At 57.6% G+C, this 19,733-nt stretch overlaps 2 protein-coding genes and 1 pseudogene across 3 annotated transcripts; 1 reads left to right on the top strand and 2 right to left on the bottom strand.

Moving 5' to 3' along the window:
* Positions 1–1,855: 1,855 nt before the first annotated feature.
* LOC114236158 (laminin subunit beta-2-like) lies at positions 1,856–5,288 on the bottom strand (annotated as a pseudogene).
* Positions 5,289–6,762: 1,474 nt separating this feature from the next.
* CCDC71 (coiled-coil domain containing 71) lies at positions 6,763–10,559 on the bottom strand. 2 transcript variants are annotated; one of them, XM_057554975.1, is made up of 3 exons: positions 10,459–10,559; positions 7,472–8,465; positions 6,763–7,423 (listed from the first exon to the last, which is right to left on the bottom strand). In XM_057554975.1, the coding sequence occupies exons 2-3, from the start codon at positions 8,411–8,413 to the stop codon at positions 6,920–6,922; spliced, it is 1,446 nt and encodes a 481-aa protein (XP_057410958.1). In that variant the 5' UTR covers positions 8,414–8,465; positions 10,459–10,559; the 3' UTR covers positions 6,763–6,919. The 2 variants fall into 2 exon arrangements, with proteins under 2 accessions (XP_057410958.1, XP_057410957.1); XM_057554974.1 differs by having other exon boundaries at positions 6,763–8,465.
* A 4,028-nt stretch (positions 10,560–14,587) lies between these two features.
* Positions 14,588–19,467, top strand: KLHDC8B (kelch domain containing 8B). Its single transcript, XM_057555801.1, has 6 exons — positions 14,588–14,752; positions 15,677–16,186; positions 17,248–17,412; positions 17,750–17,974; positions 18,073–18,174; positions 18,612–19,467. Exons 2-6 carry the CDS (start codon positions 15,811–15,813, stop codon positions 18,806–18,808), a joined length of 1,065 nt encoding a protein of 354 aa, XP_057411784.1. The 5' UTR covers positions 14,588–14,752; positions 15,677–15,810; the 3' UTR covers positions 18,809–19,467.
* The last annotated feature ends 266 nt before the right edge of the window (positions 19,468–19,733 follow it).

Genomic DNA, 19,733 nt, shown 5'->3' with positions numbered 1-19,733 from the left:
ACTCCCAGGTCCAGACCACTCCAGGACCTAGGACCCTCAGGATTTAGGTTCCCATTCCTCTAAGACCCCAGGGACTCATAGCCCCGGGGCTTGGGCCCATCCCTACTAAGACCTAGCGGCCTGTGACCCAACCCTGTTCCTCACACTCCTCACCTTGGGCAGCTGGTATTTGTAACAGGCTCACCTGGCAGGGTGGAGGGCACACCGAGGGACACGCTGTCTCTGAAGTCGGGGCGTGAGCCAACCAGGGGAGGTCCCTGCGGCTTGTGTACAGTGGGGAGGAGCAGGCTCGGGGGCTCCCTGGGGGCAAGTCAGGTGTCAGTGTCCTCCCACACTGTCCTGGGTGAGGATTTTTTTTGTCCGTGCTGTGCAGCTTGTGGGATCCTACTTCCCCGAGCAGGGATCAAACCCTCGCCCGAGGCAGTGAGAGCTGGGAGTCCTAACCACAGGACTGCCAGGGAATTCTCTGCCCTGGGAATATGGACTCCATCCAAGACACCAAACTTCTGACCATGCTGATGCTGCCTCACTTGGACCTGCCTCACCTTCCTAACCCTGTCTGGCCTCTTCTTCCAACTAGCTCTCTCTGGACACTCTCTCCCTCCCCTGAGCACCAAGGTGTGAGCCTTGACTTCCTCCTGCCCCTGCCCTTCCTGGACACTCACAGGCAGCTGGGGGTCAGCAGGCTGGAGGCCCAGACCAAGCTCAGCTTCAGCAGTGGCCTGGTCGAGGGCAGCACAGAAGTACCCAGACCGGCGTTCACAGCAGTGGCGGCCACGGAGGTGGGGCCGGCAGAGGCAGAGGCAGAGGCCCTCCCCTGCAGAACACCTGAGCCAGCATAGGGGTGGGGACGGGACAGAGTCAACTCCCAATTCTTGTCCCTTGACCTGGACCCCCAGTCCTTGCCTTGTACCTGTTGCTGTAGGCACCCCCCAAAGTCACAGTCACAGGGCCGACAGCCTAGAGAGTCACTACTCAGACCCCAGAAGTTGGGCTATAAGAAAGAGTAGGTGGGTGGAGGAGGGAAAGGAAGACCTGGGCAAGCAGAGGAGGATCAGGAGCCTGGAAGGCCATATGCTGGGACTGCTCGTTGCAGGAAGAAGCGAGGGTGAGCCCAGGGCTGGAATGCTCTTCTGCCTCTGGCTGAGAAGTGGAGAGGAGATCCTGGTGTACTCCTGCGCGGCTTCATGGAGGTGAGGTAAGAGGTAAGAAGATGAGGTCACAGTCAGGGGTAAAATAAAAGTTAAACAAAGGATTTGTAATGTTCAAGGAGAGGCAAGAAGGGGATACACTGAGTGTCCCTTCAAACACTTTTGCTGTGAAACACCTTTAAATTCAGTGCATAATACTGTTGTAACTCCTTTAAATGTTTTTCTTTCTTTTGTTCCCAAAGCTCCCACCTGAGGGCATGTGTTGGTTCAGCTAGCCAAGGTGGCGCTGACTCTAGTGACCAGGTCAGGAAGTGGCACCAACCCACCAGCAAGGCTTAGTCTACAGTCACAGATTACAACCTTGTACTTGTCAGCTTCTAGAAGCTCAGCACCCAAAATCAAGGTCAAATCAGAAGGTGAGTCAAGCCTCACCAGACAACGGCTGCAGTCCCATCCAGAGACAAAGTGTTTGCAGTGACAGGCACCACTGGAGAGATCACAGGCATGAGTGCCTGGGACGCAGCTCCGGGGATCGCATCTGCAGGCTAAGGCATAGGGCTGTCAGGGTGCTAATGAGACTGCTGCAGGGGTAGGTAGGCGCATGCATTATTAGGGTAGTAATTGGGGGCAGAGCAAGGAGGACATGGGGGTGGGGGTCCACTCTGAGGGTCACTCACACTGGCAGCCCTTTGACTGCGAGAGGCTCAGGCCATAGCGACCAGGCCAGAGGAGTCACAGTGCTGGCCCCACACGTGAACTTTGCAGCGATACTGCCCAGAGAGGAGGCCCGAGGTTTCATCTGTGTGGGCATCACACAAACCCCCTTCCAGGGCACCCAAAGGGTTGCAGTCACAGGCTAGATCAGGGGTCAGAAGTGCGGACAGAGTCAGGTCAGAGGTCACCATTGAAACTGAAGGAACAGGGTCAGAATTAGGATTGGGGGTTGGAGGGCTCACGTTTGCAGGAGTGAAGGGAGCAGGGAGCCTCCCTGGGATCTCGGTGGAAGAAGGGCTGGCAGAGCTCACAGCCGCACCCAGCTGTGCTATGTTGACATGCATCACACACACCTCCACTCACGTTGCCAGATGCGAGATACAGGGCCATGTCAAAGTGACAACTGCGGGCATGCCCATGACACTCACATTCTGGAGCAGAACAAGGAAGGTGGCTATGGAGTGTGCTGGCCTGGTAGGCATGGGGGTGCCCAGGCTCTGCTGCCTGCCATGGGTGGTCCTGGTGCAGGTCCTGGCAGCGCTCAGTGGGTACCAGCTCTGTGGTGGCAGGAGACACAAAGGCCATGCACCTGGCAGGGAGGATGGCAAGACGAGTCTGCCCCGGTCCCCCAGCTTGCCCTCCCACCAGCCACAGGATGCCCCTCCTACGGTACTCACCATGCCTTCCACGTTTTGTGGGACCCTGGGTGCAGGCCTGCACTCAGCGGCATGGCCATGGCACAGGCAGCTGCCTTGGACCACAAGTTCAGAGGGCGTAGTAGTAGAAGGGGTGTCCCTTGAGGTCCCCTGGGGCCTGTCACCCAGTGTGTGCAGTTTGAAGTTCACACAGAGGTTAGTGACACGCAGGAGCTCTGGAGACAGATCGAGAGCCCTCAGGTACACTGGTTGTTACCCCTCTATGGCTGAGATAGAGAAGGAACTGGGGTGGGGTGGTCTCTCCCCTCTCTACATCATTGCAGCCACCTCCTCCAGCACCCATGCTGTAGGACTCCCCAATCCCTGCTCCCCTGATTATACCACTTTAGGATGACCACAGCCTAATGGTGATTATCCCACCTCTGCACTGTTCCAGACCTGATATCACTCCTGAGCTGAGACCTGCACATCCCACTGCTTCCTGGACACCCCTTTCTGGTATCTCTTTAGATGTTAGAAACCTGCTTCCCCAAGGTAGTAAAGGATTCCAGTCCCCAGCCCGTCATTAGAAATCAGCTTATCATCCAGCCAAACCACATAAGGTATGTTTATTTATTGACTGCCTTTCTCATTTTTATGTCAGCTCCAAGACAGATAACTTGTCTATCTGCTCCCCACTGAGCAAGGCCCAGAAGATGCCTGGCACACAGTGGGGCTCCATGGGCACTTGTTAAATGTACACATGGATGGAAAGATGGGTCCATGGCTCCTCTTGCTCCTCACAGCTTAAGTCAGCTACCAAGCCGAGGCCACCTCCTGTATCTCTTTGCCAGAGCTCCCCTTTCTCTTGATCAGAGGAACACACAACAGCTGCTCTAGGCCCTAGTAGGGCGGGGTGTGTGTGTGCGCGTGCTCAGGGTAAGTAGTTGGTAATAATCGAAGTCAAGGTGGGTGGAGAACGTAGAATGTAGAGAAAAAGCTACTTCGGGGTTTGTCCTCCTGCTCTGGTACTCTCCTGGCCTGGCTCTGGGCTGCCCTGCTGGGTTATGATTATGTCTCTCTTGTCCTTTAACAAGACTTCTGTTTTACAAGGAAGAGGTCACACCCAGAGACGCCCTGGCGCCACCTGGAGGCAGCTTCAGGAACGCAGGGTACCAATTAGGGCCAGGGTGATGAATCAAAGTGGGAGGGCAGACAGGGGACCGTGATGGGGAACAGTGACGGTGGCTCACAAAGGGAAGAGTTATGAGGTACAGTGTGATAGGAGCAGAGGTGGGGGACAAAGATTGGGATGGCATGGCCAGCAGTGATGAGGATCACAATGGGGCCTCACAAAGGAATTCAGTGATGGGGCAGAGATAAGGGACAGAGATGAAAACTGCTACCCATGCCAGTCCCTATGCACTGGGCACAGGTATGGGGAACATGGGACAGGAATGGGGAGCCGTAACAGGGACCATAATGCAGCAGAGCTGGGAAACAATCCTTGGGGGACTGGGCTGGCTTGCCCACTACCCTGCCCCACAGGTGTGCATACCCAGGCAGGACCTCACCTCCCACCAGAGTATCTGGTTTTCCCAACAAAGGAGTACAAGACTGGCTGTGGGGATAATTACCCTGAACCTTGGTATTATTTGGGTTCTCCACCAGAATGGCTGGATCCAGAACTTTGAAATTACCTAAGAAGCAAGCCTGAGCCTCTGGCTTCATCCCAGGGCCCAACCCCCCTTCCTCTGGGCCTGACCTCTCCCTCAGTGGAAGGCTCAATGTCTTGAGTAACGCTGCTCACAGATGAGGTCACTGACTCTGTGGCCAGGGGAAAGAGAAATCCCAGGAAAGAGGCCTAAGCAGTTGTGGGCAAAGTAGCGGTACATGTGCCAGAAGTGGCCATGGTCCACTGAGCGCTCAAGGAGCAGAGCCAGAATGTCTGGGGACAGGAGGGGGTCCTTGGGTCACCAGGGGCGAACATCACGGGTGGCCATCAGGTCAGGAGGAATAAGCTTTCAGTCTCGGGCACTGGGTCACCCTGAAAGTCATGATGAGGTGGGTAAAGTAAAAGGCATCTTCTAGGTCCAGCTGGTGACATTCTCAACACCTGTAACCACAAGGGCTGGTCAGTGGCCAGGCCTTGACCCTGATCCCAGCCCTGCACACATGGGCACACAAGGACCCTCACCACGCTCTGCTTGCCACCAGGACCACTCTGGGAGATCACATTCTCAATGCCATGGCTTTTCCAGTCCCGAGAGTCACAAAAGAAGCAATTCTCAGCATCCTGGAGTGCCCAATGAGACTGACTAGTCAGGAGGTGCTTGGTTGGCTACAACCCCCTCCAAAATTTCACAGCACAGGCCTCGCCCTCTGGCTCTCGTCAATGACCTGAACTCCCACAGGTGCTGAACCTGCCCAAGAAAATCCAAGATACCATCTCCAGAGCCCATACCCTCCTCCCTACCTGTAAGTTACTGACAATGCAGTACAGTTCAGGGCCATGGAGGCCACAGGTGGATGAGGTTCGAAGGCCCTGGCCACAGCCAATAATCAGGTTGCTGGTAGGTGGGTAGCAGCTGCCGCCTGAGCAGCCGGGTGGAGGAAGTTTGTCTGGCACCTCCCGGGCAATTGTTCTGGGAGCCTGGACTGGGAGGGGCAGGGTCTGAGTATAGAGATCCTAGGGGTACGCCCCCCACCTCACCCCATCCCACAGCGTGGCCCGATTTCTTCTCCCCCTCCACATGGCTCTCAGGTAAAAAGACCACCTCTCACCCATCGGTGGCAGCAGCAGCAGAGCTGAAAGGAGGGGCTAGCCCGGCTGGGGGTCCTGGGCAGTTGGAGCTAGAATCAGGCCCGAGAGAGAGAGAATACAGAGTGTGCCCCTAGCTGGGCTGCCCTTGAGGATCTGAGTGTGGCCCTCAGGTCCTTCCCCATACTCACATGGTAGATGAACTCAAGGCTGCCAGAGGCAAGGAGCATGCAGGGTTGTGGAGTCATGGTGCAGCTGGGAGAAGGTGGGGGGGGGGGATCCCCAGAGCCTGGGAAACCAAGAGAGGCCGTGCCCAGGGAAAGGATATTAATAGCAGTCACCAGATGCAGAAGAAAGGTGGGGAGGGGGGCACCAAGAAGCAGAGCTTCTCTACAGGTCCGCCATCCAACGCAGCTGGTGCTCATGCGGCCAGGGTTCAGACTAACCCTCAGAGACAGAAAGGATCCAATTCTCATTCAAATGAGTCTTCCACCCCTAGCTCTGAAAGGCTGTTCGTCTCCAGGAGCCTCTGGGGAATGTATCCCCCTCCCCGCCAGCCCCAGCCACTGCCTTTCAGGCTGGGCAGACAGTGAAGGACTGGCAGATGGGCAGGGAGCTAGTTTTGTTCAGGGCTCAGGGCCCTGCCCCCTCTCCAAAGCAGGAAGAACCAATAATGTCTGAACATACAGGCCCCTGTTGGAAGACATGCTGAGGCTGGACCTGGGAATAGAGCACTTGGAACCCAGGCAGAAAGCACTGAGAGGCAGTGTGGAAACTCTCCAGGCTCAGAGACCACAGCACTCCACCCATCCAAGATAATTCCTTGGTCAGTGAGGGGACTCTGTGGCCCTACAACCCAGAGCCACCCTGGTCCCTGACTCAAGCCCCAACCCCTTGCCACCAACTGGGGAAGTCGAGGATAGTCCCTCTCCAGAAAGAAGCAGAGGAAAGAATAGGCAGAAGTACTTCAGCCAATTTAGGCCCCGCCCTACGCCAGACAAGCCCACACAAAGCGCCAAGGTTTCAGCCAGAGTAGACTGGAAGACAAGGCCAGGCTGTCTGCACCGCCCCTTCCCTGGCCTAAAAACCTGCAGGCTGCAAGGTTCCCCACAGAGCCACCTATTGTCCTCCTCCAAGGGAGCTATCTGGATAACAAACCAGGGCAGCCCCAAGGGGAAGTGTCCCACCTTAGAGTGGCTCTGCCCCTGCCCTCAGGGGCCTGGAGGCTGCCCTTCACTCACACCCATGACCTTCCCTGGGCTACCAGGACCCTCTCTGGCATTCCCGTTCCTGGGGCTACCTTTCCTAAACACTCAAGCTGGCTTACCAGCAGTCACACACACACAAAAAGACCATGGAGTGTGGGCAGGGAGACTGGAAGGTGGAAAGGTATAAAACGTGATAGATGGAATAGTGGACATACAACTTGAAGAGTAACAAGTCACAGTGCATCACAGTGCGTCGCGCCATGAAACCACCCCTCCCACCCGCCCACCCCACCCCACATCCTCCAGTCTCTGAAAGGAGGCTGGTGGCTCTCAGGGCCCTGGAGAGGCACCCAGAGTCCTTAGGGTTGTGGAATCCATGGGCATTGCACACTGTGCCACTGGCCACAGACAGCTGGGCTCAGTTTCCCCGAACATTGCTACGTGAAGGAATCAGGGTGCTGAGTATGGCAGCAATGGCTGAAGTCGTATTACAGGGGAAAGGTTCACACGGAGGATCCGCTGAGCCTGCTGCCGCACCTCATGGTCTGAGGACTGCCTGTCCACCTTGATGGCCCGGAATTTCAGCAGCTTTGCCGTTCCAGATCCTAGCCATACCTTAGGGGATTGGGGCCCAAGCCGTGTTCTCTTCTGGGGAGGAAGATCCTTTGCCTCCTCAGTCCTTTTCCTCTTCTGTCCCACAGTCTCAGGGCAGCTTTTCCGGCCCCTCCTTGCAGTCCTGGCCTGAACAGACCTTTTTGGCCTGCCCCTGCCCCTGGGCTGGGTCCGAGCCACCTTGGCCTTAGCCCACACTGCCTTGGCCCTGGCCCTGGCCCGCACTGCCTTGGCCCTGGCCCTGGCCCGCACTGCCTTGGCCCTGGCCCTGGCCCGCACTGCCTTGGCCCTGGCCCTGGCCCGCACTGCCTTGGCCCTGGCCCTGGCCCGCACTGCCTTGGCCTTGGCCCTGGCCCGCACTGCCTTGGCCTTAGCCTTGGCCCGTACTGCCTTGGCCTTGATCCGTGCTGCCTTGGCTTTTGCCCGGGCCTTGGCAGCTTTGGCTTGTGTTCGAGCCACCTTGGCCTGGGCACGGGCAACTTTGGCCTGGGTTGTTTTGGTGCCCAGAGCACAGCCACCTTTCATTTGTGGGCCACTGAGGGAACCAGAGGCTTTGTAGGTCTTGCTCTGGGGCCCAGTGCCTCGTCGGGGTCCAGCCCTGGGGCCTCTTCGAGTCAGACACTTGGGGTCCTTGCTTGTGGCTTTTCTGGGAGCTTTGGGCTGGGAATTCCCCAGCCTCTTCCCTGGACCTTTCCGCAGCTTCAGGGGAGAGTCTGCAAGTGAGAGCTGCAGTGACTGTGCCTTGTGCTTGGCACCCAAGCAGGGCATGGGAGTCTTGAGTGGAACCAGGGCCTCAAGGACAACAGAGAGCCTCATGGCAGGGTAGACACCTGGATAGAGGTGGGTGGGAAAGCCCACTGCTGCACCCCGGGCACGGCTGGCACTTGACTGCTTCAGGGAGCTCAGTAGCAGGTTGGTGGTGGCATGCTTGGCGAGGGCTGGTGTGGATGCTTTGGCCAGCCTGCCAGACAGTGGCATGGGGAGCAGCGTGGCCCGGCCTGCAGGCAGCCGCATGGCAGTTCGGGGAGCACTGGCTGGAGGTGATGTGGCAGCTGGGGTGGGGGCACGAGCCTGAAGCTTTGTCTGGCTTGGGGGGTTGGCTGTGCACGAACTATAGCCATAGACATCACCGCTGCGCAGGATGGTTGGTTGGAAACCATCATCCCGCAGGCCCTGCAGGAAGGCCACAAGCTGGGCCTCAGTGGCACTGAGATCCTGGCTCATGGGGTTAAAGACAAGCAGCGCTTCCTCCAGGGCCTTCTTCCCTGCCGTGGAGATCCGCGACCAGGAGTGCACAGCTTTCTCCTCCACATGCTGCACCACCACGCTCATGGCATTAGGCACTGCAGATCTGCCTGGGTATCCGCAAACCAGCGCTTGGCACCTCCAAGGCAAGAGGAAAAGAGTCAATAAGAACGGCACCGAGATAGGGGACAGGACCAGTAGATAGGTCAATCAGGGCCAGCATTCTTCACAATAACATCTATTGACACAGAGGGGTCTGGCCAGAGTGAGCCACTCCTTGGGGCAAAACCCTGGTCTTCTCCACCTATCACGGTGGAAGGTGGGGGGTAGAGGTGGGGGACTCATATGGGTCAGAGGCAGCTTCTTCAGGATACATGCCCATAAGCTCATCAGAGCCATCCAACCTGCTGACAGGCCCCTGGAAAGATCTGGGCCTGGCCAAATTCCTAGTAGTAGACTCAACACTGGGAATACAGGCAAATATCTCTGTCTTCCAGGAGCCCTGTACAGAAGGCAAGATAGAGATACCCTCAAGGTTCTTGGGAATGCACACTGGCACATAGCTCAGCTTGCCAATGGGTAAGGGAAGGATTCCCGGGAGAGGAATACTCAAGTGGGACATGAATGATGAATAGGAAAGGACCAGATGGAGATGGAGCAAAAAGGGCAACAGCCATTGCAATGGCTCCGAAGTGAGAAAGAGTAAGGCAAACTTGGTGTGATTGGAATCTGTGGTCAGGGCTGGGAGGTTTAGCTGGAAAAACAGGGGACAGCAGGGCAATACAAGCTTTGAATGTTCCTTGAATGCTGGCCAAAGGGCCCAGACTTACATCCAAAGTCCATGACCATCTCTGTTCCTACAGCTGCTGCTGTTCAGGTGCCCAGGGGTGGACCTCCCTGCCCACCAGAAGTTCTGCTTTCAGAGTTCCCAGACAGTCCACTCAGAGGTTCAATTCCTAGCACTAGAGCCACAGAGACCAACCCCAGGGAAAAAGCCAGACTCTCCTTCAACATAAACTAAAAAGATGATGAGTAGCAGGTACTAATAACATATCTCTAGGCAATCAGGCAGCCTGGGGCCAGGCAGCCAGACCAAGAGCCCAAGGTCTGGGAGCCAATGACTCCGAGTAAGATGATTAATAAAGTGGACCCTAGAGATTTGAACTGTCCTAATTAGGGCTTGGAAGCAGACTTTGGTACAGCCCATTTAGAGCTGTCTGGGAAGACCCAAGTTGTCCCAGGCTTCTCCTTAAAAGCTGGAGGCCATCAATCATGACTAACATCTAGTCTAACCCATCACTGAGGGGTCCCAGGGACAGCTCCGTAGCTGCACAGAATTAAAAGATCAGCTGGGATCAAGCAAGTCCCTGGGGCCAAGAGGTGAGTCTGTGCAGCTTCTTCCTCCCCCTAGTGGAGCAGAAGTTTTCAGAATTCCCTGGAGGAAGTGCCCTGGGGCTCTTTGTTTGGAAACATTCTTGGATTCTCAGGTGTCTCGGGCACTTCCCCTCTCCAGAGGGGAAGGAATGGGACAATGGAAGGACTTGGGGTGCTGACTTTAGTTCTTTTTTTCCCAAGGGGTGTAGTTCCCAGGGCTGTGAACTGTACAATAAGGAGGGGCCTGTTACCTCCAGGCACAGATACTGGGGGTAAACCAGGGTCCCTTCCGCCCAGGTCGGCCTGGGCCCTTGGGAGGGGTCTCCTGGGCTTTCCAAGAGGCTCCGGAAAACAGAGGCTGCAGCCCGACCCCTGACTTCCCTTCACAAGTGTCCCCGGGGTCGGCCGGGGAAGCTGATGAAAGATGCGGGACGGGAGCGGCCCTGTCCAAGCGGAACTGGGGTGGGGGCAGATCAGGGCCCTCAGGCTGGGGGTCCGCGTCCCTGGGACCGAAGCCGACGGTAGGAGCGGGGGGCCTCAGAGGAAGCGAAATGCACGGGGCAGGCGGTGGGAGCGCGACCGGGTCGCACAGCCCCAGGGTGGGGGTCTTTGGGCACGGGGTGGGGGTGGGGGTTGGGGGTCGCGGCCGGGCCGGCGGAGGGCGCTGGTCCCGAAGGAGCCGGCCGCCCGGCCCATCCGCCCTGCCGCCTCGCGGACGACCCCTCCGCGGCGTGGCTAGGCCCACGGCCCCAACCTACCGGCGCCGCCGCGGGGACCCAGGACGCGCCTCTGCGCCGCCTCCGCTGCTCCAACATGGCCGCCTGCTGCGCACCGGAAGTGCGCCGCGCTTCCGCTTCCGGGACCTGGCCCGCCCTAGTGACCCTTGACCCCCCGAGACCCCGTTTCCCCCAAAGTCTGGGGGCGGGACAAGCGGGAACCAGAGAAGACTTCCTGGAGGAGGTGGCAGAGGGGACCGCTCTAATCCCTTGCGGGCCTGTGCAGGAGTGTGAGGGGCAGAGGCGCTTTCGGCCGCTGCCCCAGGCAGGACTGCACCAGACTAGCATTGGATTAGGGGCCCGTCTGACACCTTCTCTGAGGGGCTTGATGGTGGAACGACATGTGGGAGGGATCTTTGGCAAGGTCCAAGCTATCCTTCACCCTTTTAGTCCTCCCGCAGCCACTGACAAGGCCCGCCTCTGTCCCAGGTGCCTGAACGGAGGGTGAAAGAGCAGTGCGCCCTGCCTGAGAGTGTCCCGCTGGAGCCTCTTTGTACCTCCTCTGAGGGCAGCAGCCCTTGCCCTATTCCTGAGAGTGGGCCCACTGCATGTGGTATGAAAGGCTGGTTTGCACACATTTGTTGCAAATAAGCCCAAAACTGGGCATGTCCAATCTGAGAGTCCCAGCATACCAGTGTGGGCCTGAGTGTACTTGCTTAGGAGCATGCCCACAGGTGTGGTGGGAGGACCCTGGTCCAGCCTCAGCTCCCTCAGTGGCAGGAAGCCCTCCCTAAAGTCTTAACTCTTCCCCAAATCTCTGCTCTTTGGCCTAAGAGATTGGGACCTCTTTCTACCTGTATAGTCTTTCCACATGTACCCTGGGGCCAGCAGAGGGGTGGTGGTTACAGGGCTCACTACCCAAGCAGCATCAGATGAGAGGACACAGGTAAAAATTAACCCTAGGAGTCTAAAGGGTCAGAATGGTCTCTATTGCTCTGACCAAAGGCACTTCTTGGTCAAGGGCCCCCAACTCCAGGTTGGGAGTCAACCTGGAAGTCCTGGTTTCATGGATGAGATGGTGGGGGCATCTGTACTTGGGTCAGAGCCTGAGCTAAGAGGCAAAAATATTGTCATAACTCTTGGACCTGACATGTACAGTGGTGCAAATTTGGTAGCTGGGGGGCAGGTGGAAGCCTATGGGCAGTCACAGAGTGTGACTGGATGCTTCATTTGGGGACTGGTTGATAGCCCTCCTCACTCCCCATAAAACCCCAGGATCCTCTACCTGATCTATGTTTCCCTGCCTATACAGAGGGGTCTGGGCACCTCTAGAGAGAAACACTCACCCCACCCTAGGCCTCACCTTGTGCACCTGAGCTTCTCAGGGCCTCAGCCCTGATGGTGGGGTCCTCAGTGCCTTTAAGCATAGCCAAGATGTCCAGCAGGAAATGCAAACTCTCCTGCTCCTCTGGGGTCAATGCTTCTGGCCCCTTGTATTGGTAGAGAGAAGGGAAGGATGGGGTTTCAAGGGCCAGGGTCTCGGGGGTTGCAATCAGGAAGTCCCACCTTAGCACTCCCAGTCCCCAACTGTGGGTGAGCCCCATCTCTGCCCCATCCATGGTTGAAGATTAGTTGTTCACTCTTAGGACCAATCCAGCCTCATCTTCTGCCCAAGTTGTCTTCTACAGCTTCTCTAAAGCCAGCAGTGTTGGCCCCCTGTGTGCAGGTGGGGCCAGCCCTTTGTAAACAGAAGCCACTTCCACGAAGAAGCAGAGCCCAGCCTGTAGGGATGACATGGGCCTAGGTGTGTCCTGGAAAGAGGATACGTCTCTGGTGATGTCCAGCCTAGAGGTCAGCGCAAAGTGGAGGACAAAAAAAGGTAGGTCCATCCCTAGTCTGTGTCCCTTCCACACATTAGAACTGTGGGGATGATATGGGTTCAGGGAAATGGTCTGGGGTACCTAGCTTCCTGAGGGGAGGCTGATACTTTTGCCTCTTGGTACCCAGTATGTCCCAGATGGAACTCTCTGGGATCATTCATCAGGGCCAAGTCTGACTTGACCTGGACTTTGGTGGATGCTGACCATCCCAGGCATAACTGGGATCAGATGAGATGAGGTTGGAGAGACCACAGGGCCGTCCCAGGATCCAGCCCTTCCTCTCCATTTGGCATCTTTTATATCCCTTAGTGATGGACCTTAGACCCATATCCACCTGAGCAGAGAGATCTGGTGAAGATCTAGATGTGAGTGAGGCCAGTGGCCTTGGAGGGATCACCCCAGGAGGGAGTCTATGTGCCAGGGAGAAAAGCCAAGGCTGGGTCTTGAGGAGCCACTTCCTGGGGAGGGAGAGGAAGTAGGGCCTGTTAAAGCCTCTGAGGGGCAGGACAAGCAGCAGGAGGAAGCCAAGGTCACAAGGGTGGGTGAGGCTTTGAAGAGGCCAGCAAGATTTCAGTTGAGAAAAAGACCATAGCCCCCCCCCCCCCGCCCCGTTTTAGCTATATGGTGTTCCATGGTGACTTTGGCAATACCAAGTTTTGGGGAGCAGTGGTAGCGGATATAAGATGGCCAACACCAAGGCAGTGGAAACTGTGAGAGAAGATGACTTCAAGAGTTTGACTGGAAGGAATGGGACAATGGAAGGACTTGGGGTGCTGGGAGGTATCTAAAGGCAGGAGGCTTTTATGTGCTTAATTACTGGAAAGGAGAGGGGAAGGGGCCTGGAAAGGGAATAGTGGGAAGTGTGAGGGGGTCTGCAGGACAGTGTGAATACCCCATGGAGGAAGGTACCAGTGACTGGCCTAAGTGAGGAGCATTTTGGGGGCAGAGTGGAGTGGGAGGATGGAAGCCTTCTAGCCAGGACCTGCAACCAGCCTTGGCACCATTTCCATGTGGGCCGTCCAACTCCATCTGCCAGCCCCTGAAAGGCACTGAAGACTCTCTCTCTGGTCAGAAGGCTCTGCCCAACTGTCTCCAAGTTGCTCTCAACCCATGACTGATGGAGATTTGAGAATGAATACCTTAGCATTCCCTTGCTCTGATGGGAACAATAATGTGAGGCCCATGTTCTACAATGGCTCCCAGAGTCCCCAGCAGGATTTGGTCCTTGTTGCCCACAGTGGGAACTTGTTTGATGACACACCCCTTTACTGGCTGCTTTCCCTGTCTCCTTGCCACTCCTCTACTGGTGCTTCCTGTCCTCATCTCCCACATTAACTATATGTACTTGTATCTCAGTCTCCAGGTGTGCTTCTGGAGAAAGTGAGGCAGACGCTGTCCATGAAAGAGGGACAAATGGTAGCAAGCACAAACAATCATGAGGACTTCTTCTCATAGGTGACCACTGACCTGTACGAATGGGCCCCTAGCTCACAGACTTAGCCAGTACTCTTTAATGCTCAGAAGATAGGATGGGCCAGGGTCTGGGTCTGAGGTAGGTCTGCCTCTGTCACACCAACTTGTTCTCGCCTGACCCCGGAGTTGGCTAGAGGCAGGCCCAGGACCCTGAAGATGGACAGTCACAAAGTGCCTTGGGTCCCAGAGTAGCCCAGGCCTCAGGCCCTGCAGAATAAGCCCAGAGTGACCTGCCTGGGAGGTCCCCTGGCCTCTGACTCTTCATCACCTGCTCTGTTACCCTCCCCCACAAAAATTGCCGCCCCCCATGCCTGAGAAAGGGCCTGTCAAGTACGGAGGCTGGCACTTTCTGCTCCTCCACCCCCTGCTATCCTCAATGTGCACCACAGAACCTGTTCTGTGCCCTCATCCGTTCTTGGGGAAGGGCGACCGAGCCATTGCCCCCACCAAAGGCCCAGGACATTCCCTAAGAGGCCTCCAGGGGGCGCCGCCGCGAAGCCTGTCGTGGGCTCTTCGGAGCGCTGCGGTGGTGGGCAGGCGCCCGCTTCTCAAGCCCCCAGGTTCTGCTGGCCCGCCCCTTCGCCGGTGCTCCCAGGCTGGGTCCTGCTGAGAACGGCCCCCACCATACACGTGTCGTGCGGCCCACCGGTGCTTCCTTTCTCCCCCAGTCCGAGGTCGGACCCCAAATCCTGGGCAGGCCCAGTGTCCACATGTCCGTCTGTCTGTTCACCGGTTTGCGTGCGACCATGGGTCGGCGCGCCCTGCTCCGGCCACGGCAGGTGCGGGGTTAAAGCAGAGGGGAGGTTTTCCCGAGTCGGGAGGGGGGACGAGGGGCGGACCCTGTCCAGCCCCGCCCTGCGCCGGAGCAGAGCCGGAGCCCCGCCGGAGCCCCACCGGAGCCCGGCCTCAGACCCAGCCAGAGCAGGCACCAGCGGAACCGGAACCGCGGACCCTGCGCCCCGGCGGCGCCGGAGCCCCGGCCGGTGAGTCCCGCGGGAGCCGCGCTCAGGGGAAGTTTAGGGCGCGGGGTGTAGAGCCCCAAGCGCGCTCGCCCGGACCCGCCCCCCATTCCGCGAGCTGGAAGTTTGGGGCCAGGAGGCCCTCGCGCCAGTGGTCCCAGGAGCGTGGCCCCCCCGCGGGAAAGGAGAAGCCAGGGAACTTGGGATCTGTGAAGTCCAGCTGCCCATTCCTGCTGGCAACGCCCTGGACTCTGGGAACCTAGAGTCCAGTGCTCGTGGGTTCCCAAAAATCATGCCCCTCCCCGTTCCAGACACCAAGAAGGCAGGCCTCTGGGGACTTGGCATGGGCAAACCCCTGAGCGTAGATCTTGAGGGGAAATGTGGGACTCTGGCCTCCAGCCCCTCCCCTCCCAGTCTCAAACACCCTGATCTTGGCCTTTGCTGGTGGGAATGGATGCACTCTATGGAATGGCTCCCAAAGGGGTTTTAAGAATACCCTGGACTCTGATCCCTGGCAGCAGGTTGGAGACCCTGGTGGCTGCCCAGAGCACACTGGAAGCCAGTAAGGGGGAGGGTACAGTAAAACTCCACTGATGCAGAGCACCAGGGTGAGAATTGTTGAGGGAAAGGGAAGGGGGCTAGGGTGGAAAGTCCTATCCTAGTCACCTTACCTCTCACCTAGACCTAGATTCAACTGGGGAGCAACTAGGTGAGGGCAAGGTATGGGAGGAGAATCCCTCAAGCCCCATAGGAAGTCGGGAAGTTGCCTGGGTAACTGGGAGACTGCCCTCCTTCCCACTCCAGGAGGGCCTCCACATCAGTGTGCTAGGCAGTGGAGGTGTGTCCTCCCTCTGCTTTTCCCACCAGCAATTTTGGGCCAGGCTGCTCATCTGTACCCTGAGGGGCTGGTCAGTGGCTCTGACCCTTTGTTTTCCCTCTTTTCTCTAGGTGAAAGCAAAGTCCTTGGACTGGCCCCACACTCCCTTGTAGCCCCGGTAGAGTCAAGATGTGGCCCCATCATGCCCTTCAGTGAGGCCTGCAGCCTGAGCAGATAGCATGGCCTGCCACTGGAGGTGAACACCATGGCTACAGGAGGTGGCCGGGCCTTTGCTTGGCAGGTGTTCCCACCCATGCCCACCTGCCGGGTATATGGTACAGTGGCATACCAGGATGGGCACCTGCTAGTGTTGGGGGGCTGTGGCCGGGCTGGACTGCCTCTGGACACTGCCGAGACATTGGACATGGCCTCACATACGTGGCTGGCACTGGCGCCCCTGCCCACTGCCCGGGCTGGTGCGGCTGCTGTGGTACTGGGCAAGCAGGTGCTAGTGGTGGGCGGTGTGGATGAGGGCCAGAGCCCGGTAGCTGCTGTGGAGGCCTTCCTGGCTGACGAGGGCCGCTGGGAGCGTCGGGCCACCCTCCCTCAGGCAGCCATGGGGGTTGCAACTGTGGAGAGAGGTGAGTGGCCTCCCAAGGAAGGTCCCTCAGGTGCCCCAACACCCTCCATTCTTTCCTGACTTGGTCCCTTACCTTCAGAGATTGGGCAAGAGCTGTAAATTTTGCCTGGGTGCCCTGGACATGGCTTTGTTTCTTGTACCCTTCCCTACCTAGCTCTGAGCTGGGCTAGCAGCAGCCTAAACTGCCTTTTCCAGCTGTGAGGTGGGAGTCAGAGCCGAGGCTAGCCTCCAGCATGATGGGAGGCCCAAGCCACCTCCCTGCCCCATTCCTCCTTTCTAAGAGACAAGGAGGGGTGGCCCAATGACTCCCACAGTTATAAATAGTCTGGGAGAGGGGGATGGGAGCAGGGCCTTGGCTCAGAGCCCAGCAAGTGCTTAAATTCCTCGCACCACACAAACAAACCAGGGAGACTGAGATGGACAAAAGCCAAGCTGGCCTGGAGGCAGTTGCCATGGAAGCCCCTAGCTGACTGGCTGTCTGCCCAAGGCCCCCAGACATGCCCCCAGCTGACCCTGAGGGTGTAACAGGGCAAGAACCTACTCTAGTGAAAGGGCAGGGTACAGAAGTGCTGGCAGAAGGCTTGTGGACAGCACCCCCATCCTGCAGGCCCAAGCTCCTCTCCCAGCCCCCCAGCTGATCCCCAGAGCCCCCTCCCCAGTCTGAGCTCCATGCTGAACAGATCTTCATATGGCCCCCACCCCTGGCTTAAACCACCCCCCACCCTCCTTCCCCCATGAGAGTCCCCACATTGTGGCCTCCAGGTCTGACCACCGGTCCTGCTTGGATGCCAGACTTGGTTGCCATAGCGTCTCCAGGGAGACAGAGACGGCTTATAATTAGATTGGCTGCCTCCTGCTCTTCACTTGAAGGGGCCCTGGCCAGAGTGGGAATCCTAGCTCTCCCAGCCCCCACTCCAGGCAGGCAGGAGGGTTTCTGCTGCCAGGGAGGGGTACCATAAATAGGTGTGTCCTAAGCCACCTCCAGGCCTGACCAGGGCAGTTGTCAGGGTGGAGTGCTGTGGCCAGGCCCAGGGATAGTCTGTATTACTCTTTTCTCTGCAGATGGTATGGTGTATGCACTGGGGGGAATGGGCCCTGACACAACCCCCCAGGCCCAGGTTCGGGTGTATGAACCCCGCCGGGACTGCTGGCTTTCGCTGCCCTCGATGCCCACACCCTGCTACGGGGCCTCCACCTTCCTGAAAGGGAACAAGATCTATGTCCTGGGTAAGGACCTGGGGATGTGGAAAATTGGCTTGAAGTCCAAAAGCACTTATCCCTATAGGTTGGCTGGGATCAAGCTTAGTCTGGGATGGTGGGACAAGAGAAGTTTTGTTGGTTTGAGCCAGGGTTGCTCTGAGGCTCTGACCTCTGGTGGTCCTGCTGAGGCTGGAAAACCAAACCCCAGTGCCTAAGGATCTTTGAGGTTGATCTGTGCTCTGGTGTGCAGACAGCTGGGTATGGGTAGCTGGGGTGGGCAGTGGTAAAGGCTCAGCAACCTGGAAAAGGAAGAGCCTGCCAGGCCCCCTGGGCGGCCTCCCAGGTGCCCCAATTCCATTGGCAGGGGGCCGCCAGGGCAAGCTCCCAGTGACTGCTTTTGAGGCCTTTGATCTGGAGGCCCGTACCTGGACCCGACACCCAAGCCTGCCCAGCCGCCGGGCCTTTGCTGGCTGCGCGATGGCCGAAGGCAGCGTCTTTAGCCTGGGTGGCCTGCAGCAGCCCGGGCCCCACAATTTCTACTCCCGCCCACACTTTGTCAACACTGTGGAGATGTTCGACCTGGAGCATGGTGAGCAGTGGCTGGTCTGGGCTATTCTCCCACTCTCCATGGGATGGAGGGGTGCAGTGTGTGTGAGGGGGCTAGATCTGACCTCCCCTCCCCTGCAGGGTCCTGGACCAAGCTGCCCCGCAGCCTGCGCATGAGGGATAAGAGGGCCGACTTTGTGGTTGGCTCACTTGGGGATCACATCGTGGCCATTGGGGGCCTTGGTGAGTCTCTGTGGGGCTAGGGATAGGAGGGGAGCCCAAGACAGGAAAGAGTAGCCCCCCGCATGAGCACTACCTCCTGCCCTTCTCTAGGTACTCCAGGGGTCAGGGCTTTGTGAGCTTCTCTTTCCCAATCTGTAAAACAGTCAGTGGGTGGTCTACCTGGCTCAGCTTTTGGGGTGTCTCTCAGCACCTAACTGTGGGTTCTGTACCAGCAGGGGCCTAGGAGATAAAAACAGGACAAATGACCACTGAATGAATGGAGAAACAGAAATGTGAATGAATAAATGAATGAGTGATGAAATGGGGGCAATGAGTAGCAAGGCATGGATAGCCCATCCTGGGGTAATGCATGCTGGGCCATGCTCTGGGCTCAGGGAGCAAAAGAGCTGGAGCCCCTGCAGCCTGTGCCCTTTACAACATCTGTCTTCTTCTTGCAGGAAACCAGCCGTGCCCTCTGGGCTCTGTGGAGGGCTTCAGCCTTGCACGGCGGCGCTGGGAGGCACTGCCTGCCATGCCCACGGCCCGCTGCTCCTGTTCTAGCCTGCAGGCTGGGCCCCGGCTGTTTGCCATCGGGGGTGTGGCCCAGGGTCCCAGTCAAGCTGTGGAGGCACTGTGTCTGTGTGATGGGGTATGAATGCCTGATGGGACCTGTCCACTGGAGCAGTTCAGTGCCAGAAGCAGATGTCTGTGGTTCCTTTCGCTGCTGAGAAAGCTCACTGTGGCTCTGTGGGATGAGGGAGGCACAGGGTGGGGCACTTGAGACACTGTGTCTGGGACCTGGGGGTGGCCTTCATCTTTAGCACAGGACACATACCTTTATACCCACCTTTACTCCCATTCATTCACGGACCATGCCCAGCTCTACCCTTGCTCTGGAACCTACTGGGCCCTCTGTCCAACTGGGAAGTGGTGGAGGGTAGAGCTGGCCTCCTGCCCCACAGGTCAGTGCCTACCTGGAGTTGATCAGGCCCTCCCCAATGGCTGTTCCTGAAAAATCCTAGCTGTCAGCCTGCCTTGAAGGCCCTTGTGGACTCAGAAGAGGTCGAGAGGGTGGGAACACAGAGGGGTACAGGAGTGGATGTGGGGACCTCCAGAGGGCCAGAAGAATGTTGGCTTTGGGCCCTTTACACTGCTGGCTGTGTGACCTTGGGCAAGTCATTTCACCTCTCTGTGCCTCAGCATCCTCATCTATAAATGGGGATCTCTGAAACCTTCCTGCCCTACCTACCTCACAGGGCTGTTGTGAGGACCTAGGGAGTTCAGATCTGGAAGTAAAAGTGCTGCTAAATCTGGCTTATGGGCTGTGGTGTGGACTCCTGTGTTGCCCCTGCGCCCCTGGCCCTCAACTTTCTCAGGGGATGAGGGTCTAGAGGAGCCTTTAGGATCTGGCCTCTGCCCCCAAAGTGTTCTGGTGTCTTAGCCCCACTTAAGCTTCAGTTCTCTGTTGGTGACGTAGGATGACCCCCATCCCCTATTGCCCTGGCTGTTAGAGGGCACTCACAGCAAGACCATAGAAGAGCTCAGAAAACTGCAACAAAATACCATAGGATCAGGATGAC

This window comes from Balaenoptera acutorostrata, chromosome 10, assembly GCF_949987535.1.
Source record: "Balaenoptera acutorostrata chromosome 10, mBalAcu1.1, whole genome shotgun sequence".
NCBI lineage: Eukaryota > Metazoa > Chordata > Mammalia > Artiodactyla > Balaenopteridae > Balaenoptera > Balaenoptera acutorostrata.
Note: the sequence above shows the minus strand (reverse complement) of the source record. Positions and strands in the feature narration are given on the sequence as shown.

What these genes read in the sequence shown, in the direction of transcription:
- CCDC71 (XM_057554974.1), bottom strand. Translation starts at nt 8,413, where the DNA reads ATGAGCGTGGTGGTGCAGCATGTGGAGGAGAAAGCTGTGCACTCCTGG.
- KLHDC8B (XM_057555801.1), top strand. Translation starts at nt 15,811, where the DNA reads ATGGCTACAGGAGGTGGCCGGGCCTTTGCTTGGCAGGTGTTCCCACCC. An exon ending in GGTTGCAACTGTGGAGAGAG is followed by an intron (nt 16,187 to 17,247) that starts GTGAGTGGCCTC and finishes TTTTCTCTGCAG; the next exon opens with ATGGTATGGTGTATGCACTG. An exon ending in GAACAAGATCTATGTCCTGG is followed by an intron (nt 17,413 to 17,749) that starts GTAAGGACCTGG and finishes TTCCATTGGCAG; the next exon opens with GGGGCCGCCAGGGCAAGCTC.